A 22,939-nucleotide genomic window follows, 5' to 3' on the forward strand; every position below is an offset into this window, starting at 1 on the left:
GGTTGGGAGGGAGGTTCGAGACCCCCAGGTTTGGGGGGGATTCAGAGCCGAGATCCTCAGGTTTGGGAGAGGGGGTTCAGGGTTGAGACCCCCAGGTTTTATGGGGATTCAGGGCCGGGACCCCCAGGTTTAGGGGGGGATTCAGGGCCGGGAGAGGGGTCGGGACCCCCAGGGCTGGGGGAGGAAATCACGGCAGGGACCCCCAGGTTTGGGAGGTGGATTCAGGGCCGGGACCCCCAGGTTGGGGGGGGGGGGTTCAGGGTTGGGAGGGGATCGGGACCCCCAGGTTTGGGTGGGGTTCAGGGATGGGAGGGGGAATCAGGATAGGAGGGGGATTCAGGGTTGAGAGGAGGAGTCGGGACCCCCCGGGTTAGGGTGGGATTCAGGGCCGGGACCCCCAGTTTGGGCGAGGGGATTCAGAGTTGGGACCCCAGGACTGGGGACTGGGGGGGTTTTGGGACCCCAGGATTGGGGTGGTGGGGGATGGGGGGGATCAGGACCCCAATTCCGGGGTTCCCGATGGACTCGGGGTGGCGGGGACATTACAGAGCTCTGGGGCTTTTTGGGGAGGGGTTGTAAAACCAGCGAGACCCCCAGGATGGAGTTGTTGGGTGGGGGAACCTTCCTTAACCACCCCTACCCCCCCGTTTCAGCTCCACATCGCGACATCCACCACGACAGAACCCGCCAGCATGGAGCCCCCCCTCCCCGTGCGCGACACTCCGGAGGGGACACTCCGGGATGGACCCCCCCGCGGAGCCTGGTCCCGACCCTTCCCGCAGCTCCCGGCGGTGCCGGCACCGAGCTGCGGCGGCTCCGGTTCCGGCAGTTCCGGTACCAGGAGGCGGCGGGGCCGCGGGACGCGTGGCGGAGGCTGCGGGAGCTGTCGCGGCGCTGGCTGCGGCCCGAGGAGCGCAGCAAGGAGCAGATCATGGAGCTGCTGCTGCTCGAGCAGTTCCTCAGCATCCTGCCCGAGGACATCCAGAGCTGGGTGTGGGTGCGGCACCCCGAGTCCTGCGCGCACGCCGTGGCCTTGGCGGAGAGCTTCCAGCTGGGGAGAGGAGAAAGCGAAGGGATTTGGGAGCAGCAGGTGGGAGAGGGTCCGGGAATCCCAGGGGGTCGTGGTGCCCAAATCGGGAATAGCTGTGCCTTCCATCGTTCCTCCCACTCCAGGGCATCCCTGCCAAGGGATTCTGAGGAAAAAAAACCCAAAACTGAGACTGGAATGGGGGTCAGGGGTGCCCAAATCCCCTCAGCAGATTTTTAGGGTCCTGGCCCCGCTTCATTCCTCCCACTCCAGGGCATCCCTGCTGCGGGATTGTGAGCCCATTCCCAAGGAAAAAACCCAAAATTGAGACTGCAAAGGGGGTCGAGGTGCCCAAATCCCCTCGGCAGCTTTTGGGGGTCCTGGGCACACAAAACCCATCTGGGGAATGTGAGGATCTCCAGCACCCAAATTCTCTCAGCAGCTTTTGGGGATTCCAGGTGCCCAAATCTCCTTGGTAGCTTTTGGGGGTCCTGGTCCCCAGATCGGGAATAGCTGTGCCCTCCATCATTCATCCCACTTCAGGGCATCCTTGCTAAGGGATTCTGCAAAAAAAAAACCCAAAATTGAGATTGGAAAGGGGGTCAGGGATACCTAAATCCCCTCGGCAGATTTTGGGGTTCCAGGTGCCCAAATCCCCTTGGCAGATTTTGGGGGTCCTGGGCACCCAAAACCCTTCTGGGGACTTTGGAGATCTCCAGCACCCAAATTCTCTCAAAGCTTTTGGGGGTTCCAGGTGCCCAAATCCCCTTGGCAGCTCTTGGGTGTCCTGGTCCCCAAATCGGGAATAGCTGTGCCCCCCTTCATTCCCCCCACTCCTTGGCATCCTTGCTGTGGGATTCTGAGAAAAAAAACACCCAAAATTGAGACTGGAAAGGGGGTCATGGGTGCCCAAATCCCCTCATCAGATTTTGGGGGTCCTGGTCCCACTTCATTCCTCCCACTCCAGGGCATCCCTGCTGTGGGACTCTGCAAAGAAAAAAAAAAAAACAAAATTGAGACTGGAAAGGGGGTCATGGGTGCCCAAATCTCCTCGGCAGCTTTTGAGAGTCCTGGGCACCCAAAACCCTTCTGAGGAGTTTGGGGATCTCCAGCACCCAAATTCTCTCAAAGCTTTTGGGGGTTCCAGGTTCCCAAATCCCCTCAGCAGCTTTTGGGGGTCCTGGGCACCCAAAACCCTTCTAGGGGCTTTGGGGATCTCCAGCACCCAAATTCCCTTGAAGCTTTTGGGGGTTCCAGGTGCCCAAATCCCCTTGGCAGATTTTGGGGGTCCTGGTCCCCAAATCGGGAATTGCTGTGCCCCCCTTCATTCCTCCCACTCCAGGGCATCCCTGCTGCGGGATTCTGAGAAAAAAAAAAAAAACTAAATTGAGACTGGAAATGGGGTCGGGGTGCCCAAATCCCCTCGTCAGATTTTGGGGGTCCTGGTCCCAAATCGGGAATTGCTGTGCCCCCCTTCATTCCTCCCACTCCATGGCATCCCTGCTGTGGGATTCTGCAGAAAAAAAAAACCAAAATTGAGACTGGAAAGGGGGTCAGGGGTGCCCAAATCCCCTCGGCAGCTTTTGGGCGTCCTGGCCCCGCTTCATTCCTCCCACTCCATGGCATTCCTGCTGTGGGATTCTGCAAAGAAAAAAAACCAAAATTAAGACTGGAAAGGGGATCATGGGTGCCCAAATCCTCTTGGCAGCTTTTGGGGGTCCTGGGCACACAAAACCCATCTGGGGAATGTGAGGATCTCCAGCACCCAAATTCTCTCAGCAGCTTTTGGGGGTCCCAGGTGCCCAAATCCCAGTGACAGATTTTGGGGTCTTGGGCACCCAAAACCCTTCTGGGGATTTTGGGGGTCATGGGAACCCAAATCGGGAATAGCTGTGCCCCACTTCATTCCTCTCACTCCAGGGCATCCCTGCTGTGGGACTCTGCAAAGAAAAAAAAAACCAAAATTGAGACTGGAAAGGGGGTCATGGGTGCCCAAATCCCCTCGGCAGCTTTTAGGGGTTCTGGGCACCCAAAAACCTTCTGGGCATTTTGGAGACCTCCAGCACCCAAATTCTCTCAAAGCTTTTGGGAGTTCCAGGTGCCCAAATCCCTCAGCAGCTTTTGGGGGTCCTGGGCACCCAAAACCCTTCTGGGGATTGTGGGGGTCCTGGGAACCCAAATTCCCTTGGCAGATTTTGGGAGGTCCTGGTCCCCAGAATCCCCTCTGGGTGTCCTGGGCACCCAAACCCCCTCAGGCTCTTTTGGGGGTCCCCAGCAGCCAAACCCCTGAGAGCTTTTGCACCCAAATTCCCTCCACAGCTCCTGGGGATCCCCCACACCCAAATCCCCTCTGGGGATCCCCAGCACCCCAAATCCTTTCAGAGTTTTTGGGGAGGGTCCCCAAATCCCCTCAGCAGCTCGGTGTCCCCGTGTCCCCCAGGTGACCGTGAGGGTGAAGGTGGAGGACGTGGCCCCCGAGGACCCCGGAGCTTTGGGGGTCCCCCGAGCCCCCCATCGGAGCCCCCCCGGGAGGAGGCGGCCGAGGAGGAGGAGCCCCAGGAAGGAGGTACGGGGGTGGGGGCAGGGAAACCTTCAGGCACCCCAAAAACGGGGGGAGGGGGGAGGTGGTGGGACCCAGACGTCGTCTCATGGCCCCAAAATCATCTCCTGGGGATCAAAATTATCTCAGCGCAGCCAAAACCCAAATTCTGGGATCCAGATTAGCTCAATGGAGCCAAAACCCAAATCCTGGGGTCAAAATTATCTCAGTGGAGCCAAAACCCAAATCCTGGGATCCAGAATTATCTCAGCACAGCCAAAAACCAAATTCTGGGGTCAAAATTATCTCAGTGGAATAAAACCCCAAATCCTGGGATCCAAACCATCTCAGTGGAGCCAAAACACGCAAATCTTGGGGTCAAAATTATCTCAATGGAGCCAAAACAGCCAAATCTTGGGATCCAAAATTATCTCAGCGCAGCCAAAACCCAAATCCTGGGGTCCAAAACCATCTCAATGGAGCCAAAACCCAAATCCTGGGGTGAAAATTATCTCAGTGGACCAAACACCCCAAATCTTGGGTCAAAATTATCTCACTGTAGCCAAAACACCCAAATCCTGGGTCCAGAACCATCTCAACGGACCACAAAAACAAATCCTGGGGTCAAAAACCATCCCTTTGGGGTCAAAAACAACTTTTTGGGGTCAAAAACCATTTCCTTGGGTCAAAACCATCTCACCTGGGTCAAAATCATCTCCTTTGTGCCAAAAACCAGCTGGGGTTTAAAAATATCTCAATGGCACGAAACCATCTCCTAGGGATCCAAAACATCTCCTAGGGCTCCAAAACCATCTCCTTGTGCTCCAAAATCATCCTCAAGGATCCAAAACCATCTCCTTGTGCTCCAAACCATCTCCTAGACCCAAAACCATCTCCCTGGGCTCCAAAAACCTCTCCAAGGATCCAAACCCATCTCCTTGTGCTCCAAAACATCTCCAATGATCCAAAACCATCTCCCAGGGTTTCAAAACCATTTCCTATGGCTCAAAATCATCTCCTACAGCTCCAAACCATCTCCTAGGGCTCCAAAACATCTCCAGAGATCCAAAACCATCTCCCAGGGTTCCAAAACCATCATCTTGTGCTCCAAAATCATCTCCGTGGGTCAAAATTATCTCCAAGGATCCAAACCCATCTCCTTGTGCTCCAAACCATCTCCAAGGATCCAAACCATCCCCTAGGGTTCCAAACCATCTCCTAGACCCAAAACCATCTCCCAGGGCTCCAAAACCATCTCCTTGGGCTCCTAACCATCTCCTAGGGATCCAAAACATCTCCAAGGATCCAAACCCATCTTCTAGGGGTCCTGAACCATCTCCAAGGATCCAAAACCATCTCCTTGGGTCCAAATTCTCTCTAAGGATCCAAAACCATCTCCTTGTGCTCCAAACCATCTCCTTGGTCTCCAAACCCATCTCCAAGGATCCAAAACCATCTCCTTGTGCTCTAAAACCATTTCCAAGGTCTCCAGAACCGTTTCCTAGGGCTCCAAACCATCTCCAAGGATCCAAACCATCTCCTAGGGCTCCAAACCATCTCCCATGATCCAAACCCATCTCCTTGGGCTCCAAAACCATCTCCTAGGGATCCAAAACCATCTCCCAGGGTTCCAAAACCATCTCTTTGGGCTTCTAACCATCTCCTTAGGTCAAAACCATCTCCTTGTGCTCCAAAACCATTTCCCAGGGTTCCAAACCATCTCCTTGTGCTCCAAAATCATCTCCAAGGATCCAAAACCATCTCCAAGGATCCAAAACCATTTCCCAGGGTTCCAAACCATCTCCTAGGGATCCAAACCCATCTCCTAGGGCTCCAAACCATCTCCCATGATCCAAACCCCATTTGCAAGGTCAAACCCCACCTGCTCGGAGCTCCACCCTGACCCTTCTCCTGATCCACAGGGTGGATTTGGGGTGTCACCCGGACATTCCCCATCAGTTCTGACCCCAAGAACCTTCTCCTCACCCCACAGGTCCCACCCCAGCCCCGGAGCTGCCCCTTCCCCACCCTCCAGCCCCTCAGAGCTCCGGCAGAGTCACTCCCTGCCGCCAGCCCCGTCGCGACGCCGCGGGCTCGGCTTCGCGGCCGTTCCCGTGCGCCCAGTGCGGCAAAGCCTTCGGCCGCCTCACCCACCTCAAGACCCACGAGCGCACGCACACGGGGGCCAAGCCCTACGGCTGCGGCGCCTGCGGCAAGCGCTTCGGCCACCTGTCCACGCTGACCACGCACCGGCGGCTGCACACGGGCGAGCGGCCGTACAGCTGCGGCGCCTGCGGCAAGAGCTTCACCACCCCCTCGGACCTCAACAAGCACCAGCGCTCGCACACGGGCGAGCGGCCCTACCCGTGCCCGGCCTGCGGCAAGCGCTTCAGCCAGCAGTCCAACCTGACCATGCACCGGCGCAGCCACACCCAGGAGCGGCCCTACCCCTGCCGCGCCTGCGGGAAGAGCTTCAAGTACCTGGCGGACCTGACGGTGCACGAGCGCTCGCACACGGGCGAGCGGCCCTTCCCCTGCGGCCACTGCGGCAAGAGCTTCAGCAACAAGTCCTCGCTGGCCCGGCACACGCGGATCCACGCGCGGGCGGCGGCCAGGGACAAGTGACGGTGGGCGGGGGCATCGGTGGGTTGGGGAATGGGGCCGGGGGTTCCAGGTGTTGGCTCCCTGCTCCTGGAGATGGGAGCCACGGCCACCGGGAGCTGGTGGCCTCAGGACTGGCTCAAACATGGATGAGGATGGACGTGAGATGATGTTTGATGTGTCCCGTGACCTGGTGGCTCCATGATCCCATTCCCAGAGCTCCAACACCAATGGTGGGACATCCCCCATGACCTGGTGGCTCCACAATCCCATTCCCTGCTCCCAGACACCCAGCAGGGGTAGGATTGATTTACTCCAGGAGCTGGAGGCTCCATGATCCCACTCCCTGCTCTCAGAGACCCAGCAGGGATGGTGGGACCAGGACTCTTGACACTTCTAGGACTCGATGGCTCCATGATCCCATTCCCTGCTCCCAGACAACCAGCAGGGATGGTGGCACCATGAGCGATGTCCCCCATGAGCTTTGTGGCTCCAGGTGTTGGCTCGCTGCTCCTGGAGATGGGAGCCATGGCTCCAGGAGCTGGTGGCCTCAGGACTGGCTCAAATGTGGATGAGGATGGACGTGAGCTGATGTTTGATGTGTCCCATGAGCTGGTGGCTCCATGATCCCATTCCCTGCTCCTGGAGACCCAGCAGGGATGGTGGGACATCCCCCAAGGTTTGGATGCTCCATGATCCAGTTCCCAGAGCTCCAACACCAGTGGTGGGATGTCCCCCAGGACCTGGTGGCTCCATGATCCCATTCCCTGCTCCTGGAGACCCAGCAGGGATGGTGGGACATCCCCCAAGGTTTGGATGCTCCACAATCCCATTCCCAGAGTTCCAACATCAGTAGTGGGATGTCCCCCATGACCTGGTGGCTCCACCACCCCATTCCCGGCTCCCAGACACCCAGCAGGGATGGTGGCACCATGAGCGATGTCCCCCATGAGTTTTTGTGTCTCCAGGTGTTGGCTCGCTGCTCCTGGAGATGGGAGCCACGGCCACCGGGAGCTGGTGGCCTCAGGACTGGCTCAAACATGGATGAGGATGGACGTGAGCTGATGTTTGATGTGTCTCACGACCTGGGGGCTCCATGGTCCCATTCCCTGCTCCCAGAGATCCAATAGGGATGGTGGGACATTCCCCATGACCTGGTGGCTCCACAATCCCATTCCCTGCCCCTGGAGATCCAGGATGGGTGGTGGGACATCCCCCAGGATTTGGATGCTCCACAATCCCATTCCCAGAGTTCCAACACCAGTGGTGGGATGTCCCTCATGACCTGGTGACTCCACCACCCCATTCCCTGCTCCCAGAGATACAGCAGGGGTAGGATTGGTGTCCTCCATGACCTGGTGGCTCCATGGTCCCATTCCATGTACCCAAAGTTCCAACACCAGTGGTGGGACATCCCCCCAGGACCTGATGTTTCCATGATCCCATTCCCAGAGTTCCAGCACCAGTGGTGGGATGTCCTCCATGACCTGGTGGCTCCATGGTCCCCTTTCCCTGCTCCCGGAGATCCAGGATGGGTGGTGGGACATCTCCCATGACCTGGTGGTTCCATGACCCCATTCCCTGCTCCCAGAGATCCAACAGGGATGGTGGGACATCCCCCAGGGTTTGGACGCTCCACAATCCTGTTTTCAGAGTTCCAACACCAGTGGTGGGACACCCCCATGACTTGGTGGCTCCATTATCCCATTCCCAGAGCTCCAACACCAATGGTGGGACATCTCCCATGACCTGGTGGTTCCATGGTCCCCTTTCCCTGCCCCTGGAGATCCAGGATAAGTGGTGCGACATTCCCCATGATTTGGATGCTCCACAATCCTATTCCCAGAATTCCAACACCAGTGGTGAGATGTCCCCCATGACCTGGTGGCTCCATGATCCCTTTCCCTGCTCCCAGAGATCCAATAGGGATGGTGGGACATCCCTCAGGATCTGGTGGCTCCGTGATCCCATTCCCAGAGTTCCAACACCAGTGGTGGGATGGCCTCCATGACCTGGTGGTTCCATGATCCCATTCCCTGCTCCTGGAGATCCAGCAGGGCTGGTGGGACATCCCCCAGGGTTTGGATGCTCCATGATCCCATTCCCAGAGCTCCAGCACCAGAGGTGGGACATCCCCCAGGACTTGGTGGATCCACAATCCCATTCCCTGCTCCCAATGATCCAGGATGGGTGGTGGGACATTCCCCATGACCTGGTGGCTCCACAATCCCATTCCCTCCCCCCAGAGACCCAACAGGGGTGGTGGGACCATGGCTGGTGACACCCCAACAGGATTTGGGGACATCCCCTTTAACCTGGTGGCTCCATAATCCCATTTCCCCAAGAAATCTGGGATTTCCCCACCTCCCTTCTTCCCCTTCCCAGGAAATTCAGGGTATCCCCAAATTCCTGCTCCCCCTCCCCCCAGTTTGGGGTCTCCCCAGCTCCTTGCACCCCCCTCAGAATTCCAGGACCCCCATCCTCTCTCTCCCTCCCAACCCTGGATTGTCCCAGATTGTCCCTCCCAATCCCAGATCCCCCCCAAAATCCTGGACTTTCCTCTGGCCTTGGAATGTGGTTTCTCCCTTGGATTTTGGGATTTTTTCCCCCTCCCAACTCCCCAGGGACACCCCACCCTCAAGATCCTTTTGCATCCCTTATTTCAGCTTTTTTTCCCCCATTTTTCCTTATCCCTTCCCTTCCAAAATCCCTTTTGGGCAGAAAATGGGAAATCCAAATGGAAAACTCCATGTCCTCTGCACTGCTGCTGCAGTTTCGGACAGGGATGAAGGTTCTGCCACAAAACCCAAAAATACGGGAGGAAAACCCAAACCAAGCGATTTTCCTGGATTCCATGGTGCTGCCAGAGGTTTTTTTGGGGGAGAAAAATGGGAAATTTGGCTGGAAAAATCCACATTTTTTTTCAGTTTTAGACGGGGGTGAAGGTTCTGCAATGAAAAACAGGAAGATTGGGAAAAAAGCCCAACAAACACGGCAATTTTCCTGGATTTTGTGGCAGTGTTTGAGGGGATTTTTTTGGGAGAAAACAGCAAATTCCACCAGATTTCTAATTTTTCTTCCAGACAGGGATGGAGGTTACACCACAAACCCAAAAAATATCAGGGGAAAAAGATCCCTGAAACCCAAGGGTTCTGGGTGCTGTTGGATTTTTGGGGAGAAAAAACCCAAAATGCGGACAGAAAACGACATTTTGCTGCGTTTTGGGTGAAATTTATGCCGTAAACACCGCGGGGAAGCTGAGAAATTCCAGGAATTTGTGGGGATTTTTTTTTTGGTGGGGGGGAAACCAGAATTCCAGCAATTTTCCCACCCTCAATTCGGGCACGGCAGGAGCCCGGCGAGCGGGCGGCAGCGCTCCAGGTCAGCGCGGACGTCGGTGACGGCGACGCTCCGCGCCCATCCCGCCATGGGCACGCGGTGCTGGCTGCCCGAGCGGAATTCCCGGGTGAGCCAGGCCGAGAAGGGACGCGGATCTGGCGCCGGAGCCCGCGCAGAACCACGGCGCACTCGGAGCGCGCCGGGATCTCCTGGCGCACGCGGTGCTCGCGCGACACAAACTCGCCGGAGCTGGCACCGCCCGCCCACGGCACGGTGGTGACTTCTCCCAAATGCCACCCTCCCGAATCGGTGAGAACCAACGGAGCCGCTCGTAGAACCCCGCGGGCGGCCGCCAACGCCGGCAGCTCGGCGCTCCAACCGCGCTCCACCTCCGTGGCCTCCTCCAAGGTGACAAATTTGGCGGTGGCCTCGCAGGCGTCGTTGCTTGTCAGCACCTCGGCCAGCTCCGCGGGCTCGGCGCTGTCCAGCGCGGCGCTGCCGTTGTAGGACACGTTGGCGATGGAGACGTCGGCCGGGCCTTGGCGCACCACCAGGATCTCGTACCACTTGTACCAGATCTCCTCGCCGTCCACGGCCACGAACAGCGCCTGCTGCTCCTTGGAGGCCTTGCCCAGCCCGTCGGGGCTGCGGGCCCACGAACAGGTCGATCAGCGGGCAGCCCTCCACCGCGCCCTCCGGCGTGCTGCCGAACGACGTGGCCACCCAGTCCAGCGCCTCGAAGCCGCCGGGGTTGACCAGGAGCTGGAATTCGGAGCTGTGGCGCTCCCCCTCGTTCCAGGGGTAGAAGCAGAAGGGGCCGCGCTCGGGGTCGAAGGAGCCCAGGTTGCAGTCGTGGGCGCGGGTGGAGCAGACGAACTCGGCGCGGCCGGAGTGGCGGTTCCAGCTGGACACGGCGTCGGGAGGGAGCTGGCCCTGGAACGGGACCCAGCGCAGCCAGGAACGGGCGGGATCGGAGCGCCGGGAGCGGGAGAGGGGCCGGGCGGGAGCTGGAACGAGAGAGGGAGGGACTGGGAGGGGCTGAGAGGGGCTGGGATGGACTGGGAGGGACTTGAAAGAGATTGGGATGGACTGGGAGGGGCTGGGATGGACTGGGAGGAGATTGGGATGGGCTGGGATGGATTGGGATGGAGTGGGATGGGACTGGGATGGACTGGGAGGGACTGGGAGGGAGGAGGGACTGGGAGGGGATTGGGATGGACTGGGAGGGGATTGGGATGGGACTGGGATGGGACGGGGACGGGACTGGGGTGGACTGGGATGGACTGGGGGGACTGGGGGGGACTGGTAGGGGATTGGGAGGGACTGGCAGGAACTGGAATGGACTGGGAGGGACTAGGATGGATTGAGATGGACTGGGAGGGACTGGGAGGGGACTGGGAGGGACTGGGAGGGGATTGGGAGGGACTGGATGGACTGGGAGGGATTGGGATGGACTGGGAGGGGATTGGGATGGACTGGGAGGGGACTGGGATGGACTGGGAGGGGATTGGGATGGACTGAAAGGGACTGGGATATACTGGGAGGGGACTGGGATATACTGGGAGGGGACTAGGATAGACTGGGATGGTACTGGGAGGGGATTGGGAGGGGATTGGGAGGGATTGGGAGGGATTGGGAGGGACCGGGGTGGACTGGGAGAGGATTAGGATGAACTGGGATGGACTGGGAGGGACTGGGATGGACTGGGAGGGGACTGGGCCGTAGGGCCATACGGGATGGGCTCCATGCCAGGACTCACCAGGGAGCTCCGCGCGGCTCCTTCCCGGGGCTGGCACCGCTGAAATTCCCGAAATTGCCAAAATTCCGGCACCAAGCACCAGGAGCGCCAAGAACTGGGAGAGGAGGGGGCCACAAATTTTGGGAAATTTTGGGATTTCCCACCAGATTTTGGGGCTGAAATCCCAAATTGTCCCAATTCCCCTTTTAAACACCGGGAAAAACAAAACAAAACAAAAAAAATCTGGGAATTGGGAAAGGATTTCCGTTATTCCCAGGTTAATCCCAGATATTTTGGATTTCTTTTTTTTTTTTTTTTTAATTGTTAATTTAAAAATCCACCCCAAAATCCTTTTTTTTTCCCAAAAAGGTTTAAAAATTCCCAGAATATTCCCAAGGGATCCAAGCGTACCTGGGGCGGCGCCATCGCTGCGGAGCCTGCGGAAAAATCCGGGAATTTCCTCAAAAACCGCATCCCAAAATCCACATTTCGAGGTCCCATCTCCCAAAATCCACATTTTGGGTCATTTCTCCCAAAATCCAGTTTTGTTACCCCCTCCCTTCAAATTTTGGGGCTCCCCCTCCCAAAATCCCCAAATTTTGCTGTTCCCCAGCTCCAAATTTTGGGTTTTTCTTCCCAAATCCCCATTTTGGGATCCCCAAACTCCAAATTTTGGGGTTTCTTCTCCCTAAATTCTCATTTTTGGGTCCCTCCCTTTAAATTTTGGGGTTCCCCTTCCCAGAATCCCAAAATTTTGGTGTTCCCCAGCTCCAAATTGTGGATTTCCTTCCCAAATCCACATTTGGGGTTCCCAAATCCAAATTTTGGGGTTTCCCCTCCCTAAATTCACATTTTGGGATTCCTGAACACCAAATTTTGGGGCTCCCCCTCCCAAAATCCCAAAATTTTGGTTTACCCCAGCTCCAAATTTTGGGTTTTTCTTCCCAAATCCACAATTTGGGATCCTCAAACTCCAAATTTGGGGTTTCCCTCTCCCTAAATCCATATTTTGGGATTCCTAAACTCCAAATTTTGGGGTTTCCTCTCCTTAAATTCGCATTTTTTGGTCCCTCCCTTCAAATTTTGGGGCTCCCCTTTCCAAAATCCAAAATTTTGATGTTCCCCAGCTCCAAATTTTGGGTTTTCCTTCCCAAATCCAAATTTTGGTGTTTCCCCCTCCCCAAATCCCCATTTTTTGATCCCCAAACTCCAAATTTTGGGGCTCCCCCTCCCAAAACCCAAAATTTTGGTTTTCCCCAAATCCAAATTTTGGGGTTTTCCCCAAGTCCAAAACTCCAAATTTTGGTGATCCCCAAACTCCAAATTTTGGGGTTTCCTCTCCCTAAATCCTCATTTTTTTTGTCCCTCCTTACAAATTTTGGGGCTTCCCCTCCCAAAATCCCAAAATTTTGGTGTTCCCCGGTTCCAAATTTTGGGTTTTCCTTCCCAAATCCAAATTTTAGGGTTTCCCCCTCCCTAAATTCACTTTTTTTGGGATTCCTAAACTCCAAATTTTGGGGTTTCCTCTCCCTAAATCCACATTTTTGGGTCCCTCCCTTCAAATTTTGGGGCCCCTCCCAAAATCCCAAAATTTGGGTTTTCCCCATCTCAAAATTTCAAAGTTTTTGTTCCCAAATCCAAATTTTGGGGTTTCCCCTCCCAAAATCCCAAAAGTTTAATTTTCCCCATCTCAAAATTTTGGGTTTTTCTTCACAAATCCAAATTTTGGGTTTCCCTCTCCCCAAATCCCAATTTTTGGTCCCCCCTCACCTCTGCTCCTGTCCCCGGCCGAATTTGGATTTTTTTGGGCTCCTCTCGGCCGATTTTGGTTTTTTCTCGTGCGACTCCAGCCCCCAAAACCGCGCAGGAAAAACGTCAAAAATGCAAAAAAAAACCCCAAAAAACCAAAATAAAAAGGAAGTGGGAAATTTTTTTGAGAAGTTTTTCTGCTTTTTGAGGATTTTTCACTTCGCTTTTAGTTTATTTTTAAATTTTAGCCATGAGAAAGTGAAAAAAAAAAATCTCAAATGTCAGAAATTTCTGCTTTTCCCATTAAAAAAAATTTTATTTTTTTAAGGACCTCTAAAAATGAGGCAAACCCCCCAAAAAAATCAGAGCCAAAATGAACCAAAACCCCACGAAATGAACCCAAAATCACCCAAAAAAATCAGCCCAGGAAATCGGGATAATTCAAATTTTTGGGGTTTTTTTCACCCAAAAATGATTTTTTTCCACCCCAAATTCAGCCCAAAACTTCCCCAAAAATCCCAAATTTCTCTCCCCAGTGCCCTCCCCCCTCCCAGTGCTCCCAGTCCCAAACTGGGAAGGAACTGGAACAGAGCAGGTCCATGGAAATTTTATTGGGGGAGGGGGAAAATCCCAAAAATGGGGGGAAAAAACCCCAAAAATGGGAAAAAAAAAAATTGGGGGGGAAAAAACCCAAAAAAAATTTGGGAGGGGGGGATTTAGCCCAAAGCAGTGTCAGAGACCCCCAAAAAAGGGGGAAAAAGTCCCAAAAAAGGGGAAAAAATCCCAAATAAACAGGAAGTAATCCCAAAAAAACGGGAAAAATCCCAAAAAAAATCCCAAATAGAGGGAAAAAATCCCCAAAAAATAAAGAGTGAAAATCATAAATAAAGGGGGAAAAACATCCCAAAAAAGGGGGAAAAAAAAGCCCAAATTAAGGGGAAGAAATCCCAAAAAAAGGGGGAAAAATCCCCCAAAAATCCCAAATAAAGGGAAAAAATAAAAAAAAAATAAAGAGTGAAAATCTTAAATAAAGGGGGAAAAATAGCCCAAAAAAGGGGAAAAAAAGCCCAAATTAAGGGGAAAAAATTCCAAAAAAAGAGGAAAAAAAATCCCAAATAAAGGGGGAAAATCCCAAAAAAAGGGGGGGAAAATCCCCCAAAAAATCCCAAATAAAGGGGAAAAAATTCCAAATTAAGGGGGAAATCCAAAAAAAGGACAGAAAAAAATCCCAAATAAAGGGGGAAAATCCCAAAAATGGGAGAAAGAGCCCAAAAAAATTTGGGAGGGGGATTTAGCCCAAAGTAGTGTCAGAGACCCCCAAAAAAGGGGAAAAAAGTCCCAAAAAAGGGGGAGAAAATCCCAAATAAAGGGGAAAAATCCAAAAAAAGTGCAGAAAAAAATGCCAAATAAAAGGGGGAAATCCCAAAAGAATCCCAAATAAAGGGAAAAAAATCCCCAAAAAATAAAAGTGAAAATCACAAATAAAGGGGGAAAAAATCATAAATTAAGGGGAGAAAATCCCCCTTCCAAAAAGTGAAAATCTCAAAGAAAGGAGGAAAAAATCGCAAATTAAGGGAAAAAAATTCCTAAATTTAGGTGGGAAATCCCAAAAAAGGGGGGGAAAAATCTCAAAAAAAGGGGGGAAAATCCCAAAGAAAAGAGGAAAAAATTCCAAATAAAGGGGAAGAAATCCCAAAAAAAGTGCAGAAAAAAATCCCAAATAAAGGGGAAAATCCAAAAAAAAGAGAAAATAAAATTCCAAATTAAGGGGGGAAAAAATAAAAACAAATTCCCCAAAAATCCCAAATTCAGGGGGTTAAACTGAGGGGTAGACAGTGGAAAATCCCAAAAAAAATCAGAATAAAGGAGGAAAATAGATGGCAAAAAAATCCCGAAAAATCAAAAAAAATTCCAAAAAAATCCCCAAAATCCCAAAAAAAAAAAATTCCAAGTTCAGGGCCCAGATTGAGAGGGGCAGACACTGAAAAATCCCCAAAAAAAAATCAGAATAAAGGAGAAAAATTGATGGGCGAAAATCCCGAAAAATCCCCAAAAAATCCAAAAAAAAAAAAAAATCCCAAAAAAATCAAAACAAATTCTCAAAAAATCCCAAATTCAGGGGGTTAAACTGAGAGGGGCAGACACTGGAAAATCCCAATAAAATCAGAATAAAAGGAGCAAACAAATGTCCGAAAATCCCGAAAAATCCAAAAAAAATCCCCAAAAAAATCCCCCAAAAAAATCCCCAAAAAAGGGGGTAAATCCCAAATTCAGGGGCTCAGACTGAGAGAGGCAGACACTGGAAAATCCCCCCCAAAAAAAATCAGAATAAAAGGGGAAAATCCCCCTTGGGGATGGCAAAAAATCCCCAAAAAATCTCGAAAAATATCCCAAAAAAATCCCAAAAAAATTCCTAAAAATTCCCAAATAAAGAGGGGTTAAACTGAGTAGGGCAGAGACCAGAAATCCCCAAAAAAATTCAGAATAAAGGGAGCAAATAGATGTCCGAAAATCCCGAAAAATCCCAAAAAAATCCCGAAAAAATCCAAAAAAAAAAAATAAAATCCAAAAAAATCCCAAATTCAGGGCTCAGACTGAGAGGAGCAGACACTGGAAAATCCCAAAAAATTCAGAATAAAAGGAGCAAACAGATGTCCGAAAATCCAAAAAAATAAAAAAAAAATTTCCCAAAAAAATCCCCCAAAAAAATCCCCAAAAATCCCCAAAAAAAGGGGGTAAATCCCAAATTCAGGGGCTCAGACTGAGTGGGGCAAACACTGGAAAACCCAAAAAAATCAGAATAAAGGTGGAAAATCGATGGCCGAAAATCCCAAAAAAATCCAAAAAAATCCCAAAAAAATCCCAAAAAAATCCCAAAAAATCCCAAAAAAATCCCAAAAAAATCCAAAAAAAATCCAAAAAAAATCCAAAAAAAATCCCAAAAACAAAAAAAAAAAATCCCAAATTCAGGGGCTCAGACTGAGTGGGGCAGACACTGGAAAATCCCCAAAAATTCAAAATAAAAGAGGAAAAAAAACGTCCGAAAATCCCGAAAAATTCCAAAAAAATCCCCCAAAAATTCCCCAAAAATCCCAAAAATCCCAATAAAGAGGGGGTGAATTCCCCACTCCTGGGAGTTAAACTGAGTGGGGCAGACACTGGAAAATCCCCCAAAAAATCAGAAAAAAGGATGAAAATAGACATCTGAAAATCCAAATAATCCCAAAAAAACCCCACAAAATCCCAAAAAAATCCCAAAAAATCCCAGATAAAAGGGGGTTAAACTGAGTAGGTCAGAGACCAGAAAATCCCAAAAATTCAGACTAAAGAAGGAAAATCGTTGTGCGAAAATCCCAAAAAATCCTGAAAAAATCCCCAAAAAATCCCAATAAAATCCCAAAAAATCCCAAAAATAAGGGAGCAAATCCCAAATTCAGGGGCTCACACTGAGTGGGGCAGACACTGGAAAATCAAAAAAAAATTCAGAATAAAGGCGGAAAATCAATGGCCGAAAATCCCGAAAAATCCCCAAAAAATCCAAAAAAAATCCAAAAAAAATCCAAAAAAAATCCAAAAAGATCCCAAAAAATCCCAAAAAAATCCCAATAAATTCCCCTAAATCCCCCAGCCCCCTATCCCAGGGTGCCCCCGGGTGCCTCTCTGGCTCTCAGTCCCTCCGCAGGTTCTTCAGCCGCTCCTCCAGGTCGGCGTCGGCGTCGGCGAGAGCGGCAGCGGCCTCGGCCCCGGCCCGGCCCTGCCCCGCGGCCAGGGACCCCCCGGGGGGGGCAGCGCTGGGGACACAAGGGACAGGGACAGGGACGGTCAGGGGACACCACAGGATAGTCACAGACTGGCCCAGAAAGTCACCCAAATAATTGCAGAATAATCACAAAAAATCAAAAAAATAATCCCCCCCAAAAATCCCAAAGAAATCGCAAAATAGTCGCAAAATAATCCCAAAACAATCCCAAAATAATCCCAAAAAAAATCACCCAATCTCAAAATAATCCCCAAAAAATAAAAAAAATCCCTCCCAGTCCCTCTCAATCCATCCCAGTCCCTCCCAGTCCAACCCAGTTTCCCTCACAGTCCCTCCTGACCATCCCAGTTTACCTCCCCAGTGACGCTGTGGTGTCCCAGTCCATCCCAGTTCAATCCCAGTCTCTCCCAGTCCTCCCAGTCCATCCAAAATACACAAAAAAAACGCAAAAAAACCCACAAAAATCTGCCAAAAACCCCACAGGTAACCCCAAAAATCGCTCAGGTGACCCCCAAAAATCCCCTCAGGTGACCCCAAAACCTCTCAGGTGACCCCAGTAACCCCTCAGGTGAGCCCAAAATCCTCTCAGATGACCCCAAAATCTCCCCAAAAATCCCCTCAGGTGACCCCAAACCCCACAGGTGACCCCAAACTCCTCAGGTGACTCCAAAACTCCCCAGGACCCCCCAAAATCCCCCCCAAATCCTCCCCAAGATCCCCCCAAAGACTCCCCAGGGACCTCCCAAATTCCCTGGGACCCCCCAAAATTCCCCCAAATTCCCCAAGACCCCCCCCTAGGGACTCCCCAAATTCCCCCAGCCCCCCCAGACCCTTCAGGACCCCCCAAAATCCACCCGACCCCTCCCCCAAATCCCACCGGGGGGTTCGGGGGGGGGGGGAGAATTTTGGGGGGGGGGGTCCCGGGAGGTTTTAGGGGAATTTGGGTGGATTTGGGAGGTCCTGGGGGGTCTTTGGTGAATCTTGGGGAGCTTGGGTGGATTTGGGGATTTTGGGGGGATTTGGGAGGGTTGGGATTTGGGGGGTCTCGGGATTTTGGGGGGGTCTGGGGAATTTGGGATGGGGGGTCGGGGATTTTTGGGAGTTTCGGGGGGGGATTTTGGGGTCCCGAGGGGATTTTGGGGGGTCTGGGGGGGTTGGGACCCCCCTGATCCCCCCCCTCCCCCATTCCCCAGGTGAGCCCCTGCTGCAGAGGAGCCCCCCGAGCTCACCTGAGCTACAGGAACCTGGGACACCCCCGAATCACCCCCCAAAAACCATTCAAAACCAGTAAAAACCAGTAAAATCAATAAAACCAGTAAAAACCAGTAAAACCAGTAAAGGCCCAAAGCTCAGCAAGGGGCGCGGGACTCCATTACCCAGCACGCACCGCGCGCGGTTCCCGGAAGGGGCGTGGCCCGGCCGAGGGGGCGCGCGCTGATTGGCGGAGGCCAAGGCGGGAAGGCGGAGGGGGCGTGACCTCGTGAGGGGGAGGGGGCGTGGCCTCGTGAGGCGGCGCGGCCCAGGCGTTGCGCGGCGGCGGCGGCAGCGCCGGGCTCGGTTTTATCCCGGTTTTATCCCGGTTCTGCTCCGGTTCCGGCCCCCGCAGGTGAACGGGAAGGGGGGGAGGAAGGGGAGGAAAAAGGGGAGGAAGCGGCGGGGCCGCGGCGGCGGCGCCTGCGCGGGGCGGGGCCTGCAGGGCCTGAGGGGGGAAAGGGGCGGGGCCTGGGAGCAGTGAGGGGCGGGGCCTATGACGGCCTGGTCACGCCCCCCCGTTTGGCCACGCCCCAGTGTCGGGTTTGGGGTCACACCTGCACACCTGGGGTGGGTCTGGGCTCTCACCTGTCCCATGTCTGAGCTCTCACCTGTCCCATGTCCGAGCTCTCACCTGTGTCAGGTCTGAGCTCTCACCTGTGTCAGGTGTGAGCTCTCACTTGTCCCATGTCCAAGCTCTCACCTGTCCCATGTCTGACCTCTCACCTGTGTCAGGTCTGAGCTCTCACCTGTCCATGTCCGACCTCTCACCTGTCCCATGTCTGACCTCTCACCTGTGTCAGGTGTGAGCTCTCACTTGTCCCATGTCCAAGCTCTCACCTGTTCATGTCCGAGCTCTCACTTGTCCCATGTCCAAGCTCTCACCTGTCCCATGTCTGAGTTCTCACCTGTCCCATGTGAACTCTCACTTGTCCCATGTCTGGGCTCTCACCTGTCCCAGGTCTGGGCTCTCACCTGTCCCATGTCTGAGCTCTCACCTGTCCCATGTCTGAGTTCTCACCTGTCCCATGTCTGAGCTCTCACCTGTCCCAGGTCTGGGCTCTCACCTGTCCCATGTCTGAACTCACCTGTCCCATGTCTGAGCTCTCACCTGTCCCATGTCCAAGCTCTCACCTGTCCCATGTCTGAGTTCTCACCTGTCCCAGGTCTGAACTCTCACCTGTCCCAGGTCTGAGCTGTCACCTGTCCCGTGTCTGAGCTCTCACCTGTCCCAGGTGCAGCCTCTCACCCGCAGCCGTGTCCCCCTCAGGTGCGGCCATGGCGGGCGCGGCTCCCCCCTCAGGTACCCCCGAGCACCCCTTCACCTGCCGGGAGTGCGGCAAATCCTTCCGCTGGTCCTCGCGCCTGGCGCATCACCTGCGCAGCCACACAGGTGAGCGGCCCTACAAGTGCCCGAGTGCCCCAAGGCCTTCAAGGGCTCCTCCGCCCTCCTCTACCACCTGCGGGGCCACACAGGTGAGAGGCCCTACACCTGCTCCACCTGCGGCAAGAGCTTCAAGCGCTCGTCGCTGCTGCAGACTCACCTGCGCGTGCACACGGGGCTGCGCGCCTTCAGGTGCGCCCAGTGCGGCCTCACCTTCAAGTGGGCCTCGCACTACCAGTACCACCTGCGGCAGCACTCAGGTGAGCGGCCCTACCGCTGCCCCACCTGTCCCAAGGCCTTCAAGAACTCATCCAGCCTGCGGCGCCACCGCCACACCCATACAGGTGAGCGCCCGCACACCTGCGCCACCTGCGGAAAGGGATTCACCCAGGCCACCAACCTGCGGCAGCACCTGCGGGTGCACACAGGTGAGCGGCCCTACACCTGTTCCACCTGCGGCAAGAGCTTCACGCACTCGTCCAACCTGCACCTGCACCGGCGCACGCACGGCCCCGCCCCGCAGTGCCCAACCTGCGCTGTGCACACCTGCCCACAGCAGCACCTGCAGGGCCCCACCCCCGCTGCCCCCGCCTCACCTGAGCCACTCTGGAGGCCGCTGGGGGTCACCTGTACGGAGCAGGAGGGGACGGGCGCGGCCGCCCCGGCCCTGCCCCACCGCTGCCTCACCTGCGGCAAGAGCTTCAAGAACGGCTCGGGGCTGGCGCGGCACCTGCCCGGCCACGAGCGGCCCAGGTGCGCCGTGACGCCCAGAGCCCCGCCCCACCTGGCCGCGCCTCCGCCAGGCGAGCCCGCGGCCGCCGCCGAGCCGCCGGCGCCGCCCGAGCGGCCGTACAGGTGCGGCGAGTGCGGCAAGGCCTTCAAGGGCTCCTCGGGGCTGCGCTACCACCTGCGCGACCACACAGGTGAGCGGCCCTACACCTGCTCCACCTGCGGCAAGAGCTTCAAGCGCTCGTCGCTGCTGCAGACTCACCTGCGCGTGCACACGGGGCTGCGCGCCTTCAGGTGCGCCAGTGCGGCCTCACCTTCAAGTGGGCCTCGCACTACCAGTACCACCTGCGGCAGCACTCAGGTGAGCGGCCCTACCGCTGCCCCACCTGTCCCAAGGCCTTCAAGAACTCGTCCAGCCTGCGGCGCCACCGCCACACCCATACAGGTGAGCGCCCGCACACCTGCGCCACCTGCGGGAAGGGATTCGCCCAGGCCACCAACCTGCGGCAGCACCTGCGGGTGCACACAGGTGAGCGGCCGTACACCTGCTCTACCTGCGGCAAGAGCTTCACGCACTCGTCCAACCTGCACCTGCACCGGCGCACGCACTCGGCGGCGCGGCCCTTCCGCTGCCCCACCTGCCCCAAGTCCTTCGTCATGGCCGCCTACCTGCAGCGGCACCTGCGCACGCACGGCCCCGCCCCGCGCCGCGCACTGCGGCCCCGCCCGCCGCTTACCTGCTGCTGCCGCGCCGCAGGGGCTGCGGGTCCTGCCCGCCGCCGGCTCCTCCGCGCGCAAGGTGCTGCTGCTGCCGGCCCCGCCCGGCCACGCCCGGCCGCACCTGGCGCAGGTGGGCAAGGGGCAGCACACCTGGCAGAGCGTGCTGGTCATACCTGGAGCGGGGCAGGAGGGGGCGGGGGTGCAGCTGCAGGTGGCTGAGGTGACAGGTGGCACAGGTGTAGTGGGTGTGACAGGTATGGCAGGTGTAGGGGTGGCGGGGGTCACAGGTGTAGGTGTGACAGGTGTTACAGGGGTCACAGGTGTCACAGGTGTTGGTGTGACAGGTGTTACAGGGGTTACAGGTGTCACAGGTGTAGGTGTTACAGGGGTTACAGGTGTCACAGGTGTAGGTGTGACAGGTGTTACAGGGGTTCCAGGTGTCACAGGTGTAGGTGTCACAGGGGTCACAGGTGTTACAGGTGTCACAGGGGTCCAGCTCCAGGTTCTGCCGGTGGCCTCAGACATCACCAATGTCCAGGTGCAGGGCGGGGAGGTGACAGGTGTGACAGGTGCCACAGGTGTAACAGGTGTAGATGTCACAGGTGTGACAGGTTTGACAGGGGTCACAGGTGTTACAGGTGTCACAGGGGTGCAGCTCCAGGTGCTGCCGGTGCCCTCAGAGGTGACCAATGTCCAGCTCCAGGTGCTGCCACCGCCAGCAGAAGTGACCAATGTGCAGCTCCAGGTGTCACCACCAGAGGTGACCAATGTCCAGCTCCAGGCATTGTCACCACCTGAGGTCACCAATGTCCAGCTCCAGGCATTGTCACCACCTGAGGTCACCAATGTCCAGCTCCAGGCATTGTCACCACCTGAGGTGACCAATGTCCAGCTACAGGTGTTGCCGCCACCACCTGAGGTCACCGGTGTCCAGCTCCAGGCCACTGAGGTGACCAATGTCCAGCTCCAGGCCCTGTCACCACCTCCAGGTGTCACCAGTGTCCAGCTCCATGCAGGTGAAGTGACCAATGTCCAGCTCCAGGTGCTGCCACCACCAGCAGAAGTGACCAGTGTCCAGCTCCAGTCATTGTCACCACCTGAGGTCACCAACGTCCAGCTCCAGGCCCTGCCCCTGACCTCAGGTGTCACCAACGTCCAGCTCCAGGTGTTGCCACCACCTCCAGGTGTCACCAACGTCCAGCTCCAGGCCAGTGAGGTGACCAATGTCCAGCTCCAGGTGTTGCCACCACCACCTGAGGTCACCAACGTCCAGCTCCAGGCCACCAATGTCCACCTGGAGACCTCAGAGCTGCCCAGTGCCCACCTGGAACCCACAGAAGTGACCAATGTCCACCTGGAGGTGCCCAGTGCCCACCTGGAACCCACAGAGGTGACCAGTGTCCACCTGGAGGTGCCCAGTGCCCACCTGGAACCCACAGAGGTGACCAGTGTCCACCTGGAGACAATGGAGGAGGTGCCCAGTGCCCACCTGGACATGTCAGAGGTGCCCAGTGTCCACCTGGAGACCACAGAGGTGACCGATGTCCACCTGGAGACCAACGAGGAGGTGGCCGACATCCACTTGGAAGTGCCCAGTGTCCACCTGGAGACTTCTGAGGAGGTGTCCAGTGCTCACCTGGACACCTTGGAGATGACCAGTGTCCACCTGGAGGTGACAGAGGGGCACCTGGACCCCCCTTAGGAGGTGGACAATGCCCACCTGGAGACCACACAGGTGCCCAGTCCTTACCTGGACACCTTGGAGATGACCAGTGTCCACCTGGAGGTGCCCAGTGCCCACCTGGACACACCTGGAGGTGCCCAGCACCCACCTGGACACACCTTGGAGATGACCAGTGTCCACCTGGAGACCACACAGGTGCCCAGTGCTCACCTGGACACCTTGGAGATGACCAGTGTCCACCTGGAGGTGACAGAGGAGCACCTGGACCCCCTTAGGAGGTGGACAATGCCCACCTGGAGACCACACAGGTGCCCAGTGCTCACCTGGACACCTTGGAGATGACCAGTGTCCACCTGAAGGTGCCCAGTGTCCACCTGGACACACCTTGGAGGTGCCCAGTGCTCAGCTGGACACCTTG

General features: G+C 55.2%; 2 protein-coding genes across 2 annotated transcripts; one reads left to right on the top strand and one right to left on the bottom strand.

Moving 5' to 3' along the window:
* The first annotated feature begins 598 nt into the window (after window positions 1-598).
* ZNF628 (zinc finger protein 628) lies at window positions 599-22,938 on the top strand. The gene is given in 13 exon segments (XM_042780113.1): window positions 599-1,090; window positions 3,468-3,593; window positions 5,235-5,274; window positions 5,560-6,187; window positions 7,136-7,223; window positions 9,519-10,009; window positions 10,061-10,403; window positions 18,263-18,359; window positions 19,275-19,415; window positions 19,418-20,413; window positions 20,416-20,854; window positions 20,856-21,199; window positions 21,299-22,938. Coding segments are annotated over 13 exon segments (5,466 nt in total). The 3' UTR covers window positions 22,540-22,938.
* On the bottom strand, window positions 9,241-13,098 carry LOC117009734 (natterin-3-like). The gene is given in 5 exon segments (XM_033084053.2): window positions 9,241-10,156; window positions 10,158-10,513; window positions 11,266-11,359; window positions 11,656-11,681; window positions 13,015-13,098. Coding segments are annotated over 4 exon segments (1,335 nt in total). The 5' UTR covers window positions 11,671-11,681; window positions 13,015-13,098; the 3' UTR covers window positions 9,241-9,286.
* Window position 22,939: the final 1 nt, after the last annotated feature.

The sequence above is a fragment of the Catharus ustulatus genome, chromosome 35 (genome assembly GCF_009819885.2).
Source record: "Catharus ustulatus isolate bCatUst1 chromosome 35, bCatUst1.pri.v2, whole genome shotgun sequence".
NCBI classification, from domain to species: Eukaryota; Metazoa; Chordata; class Aves; order Passeriformes; family Turdidae; genus Catharus; species Catharus ustulatus.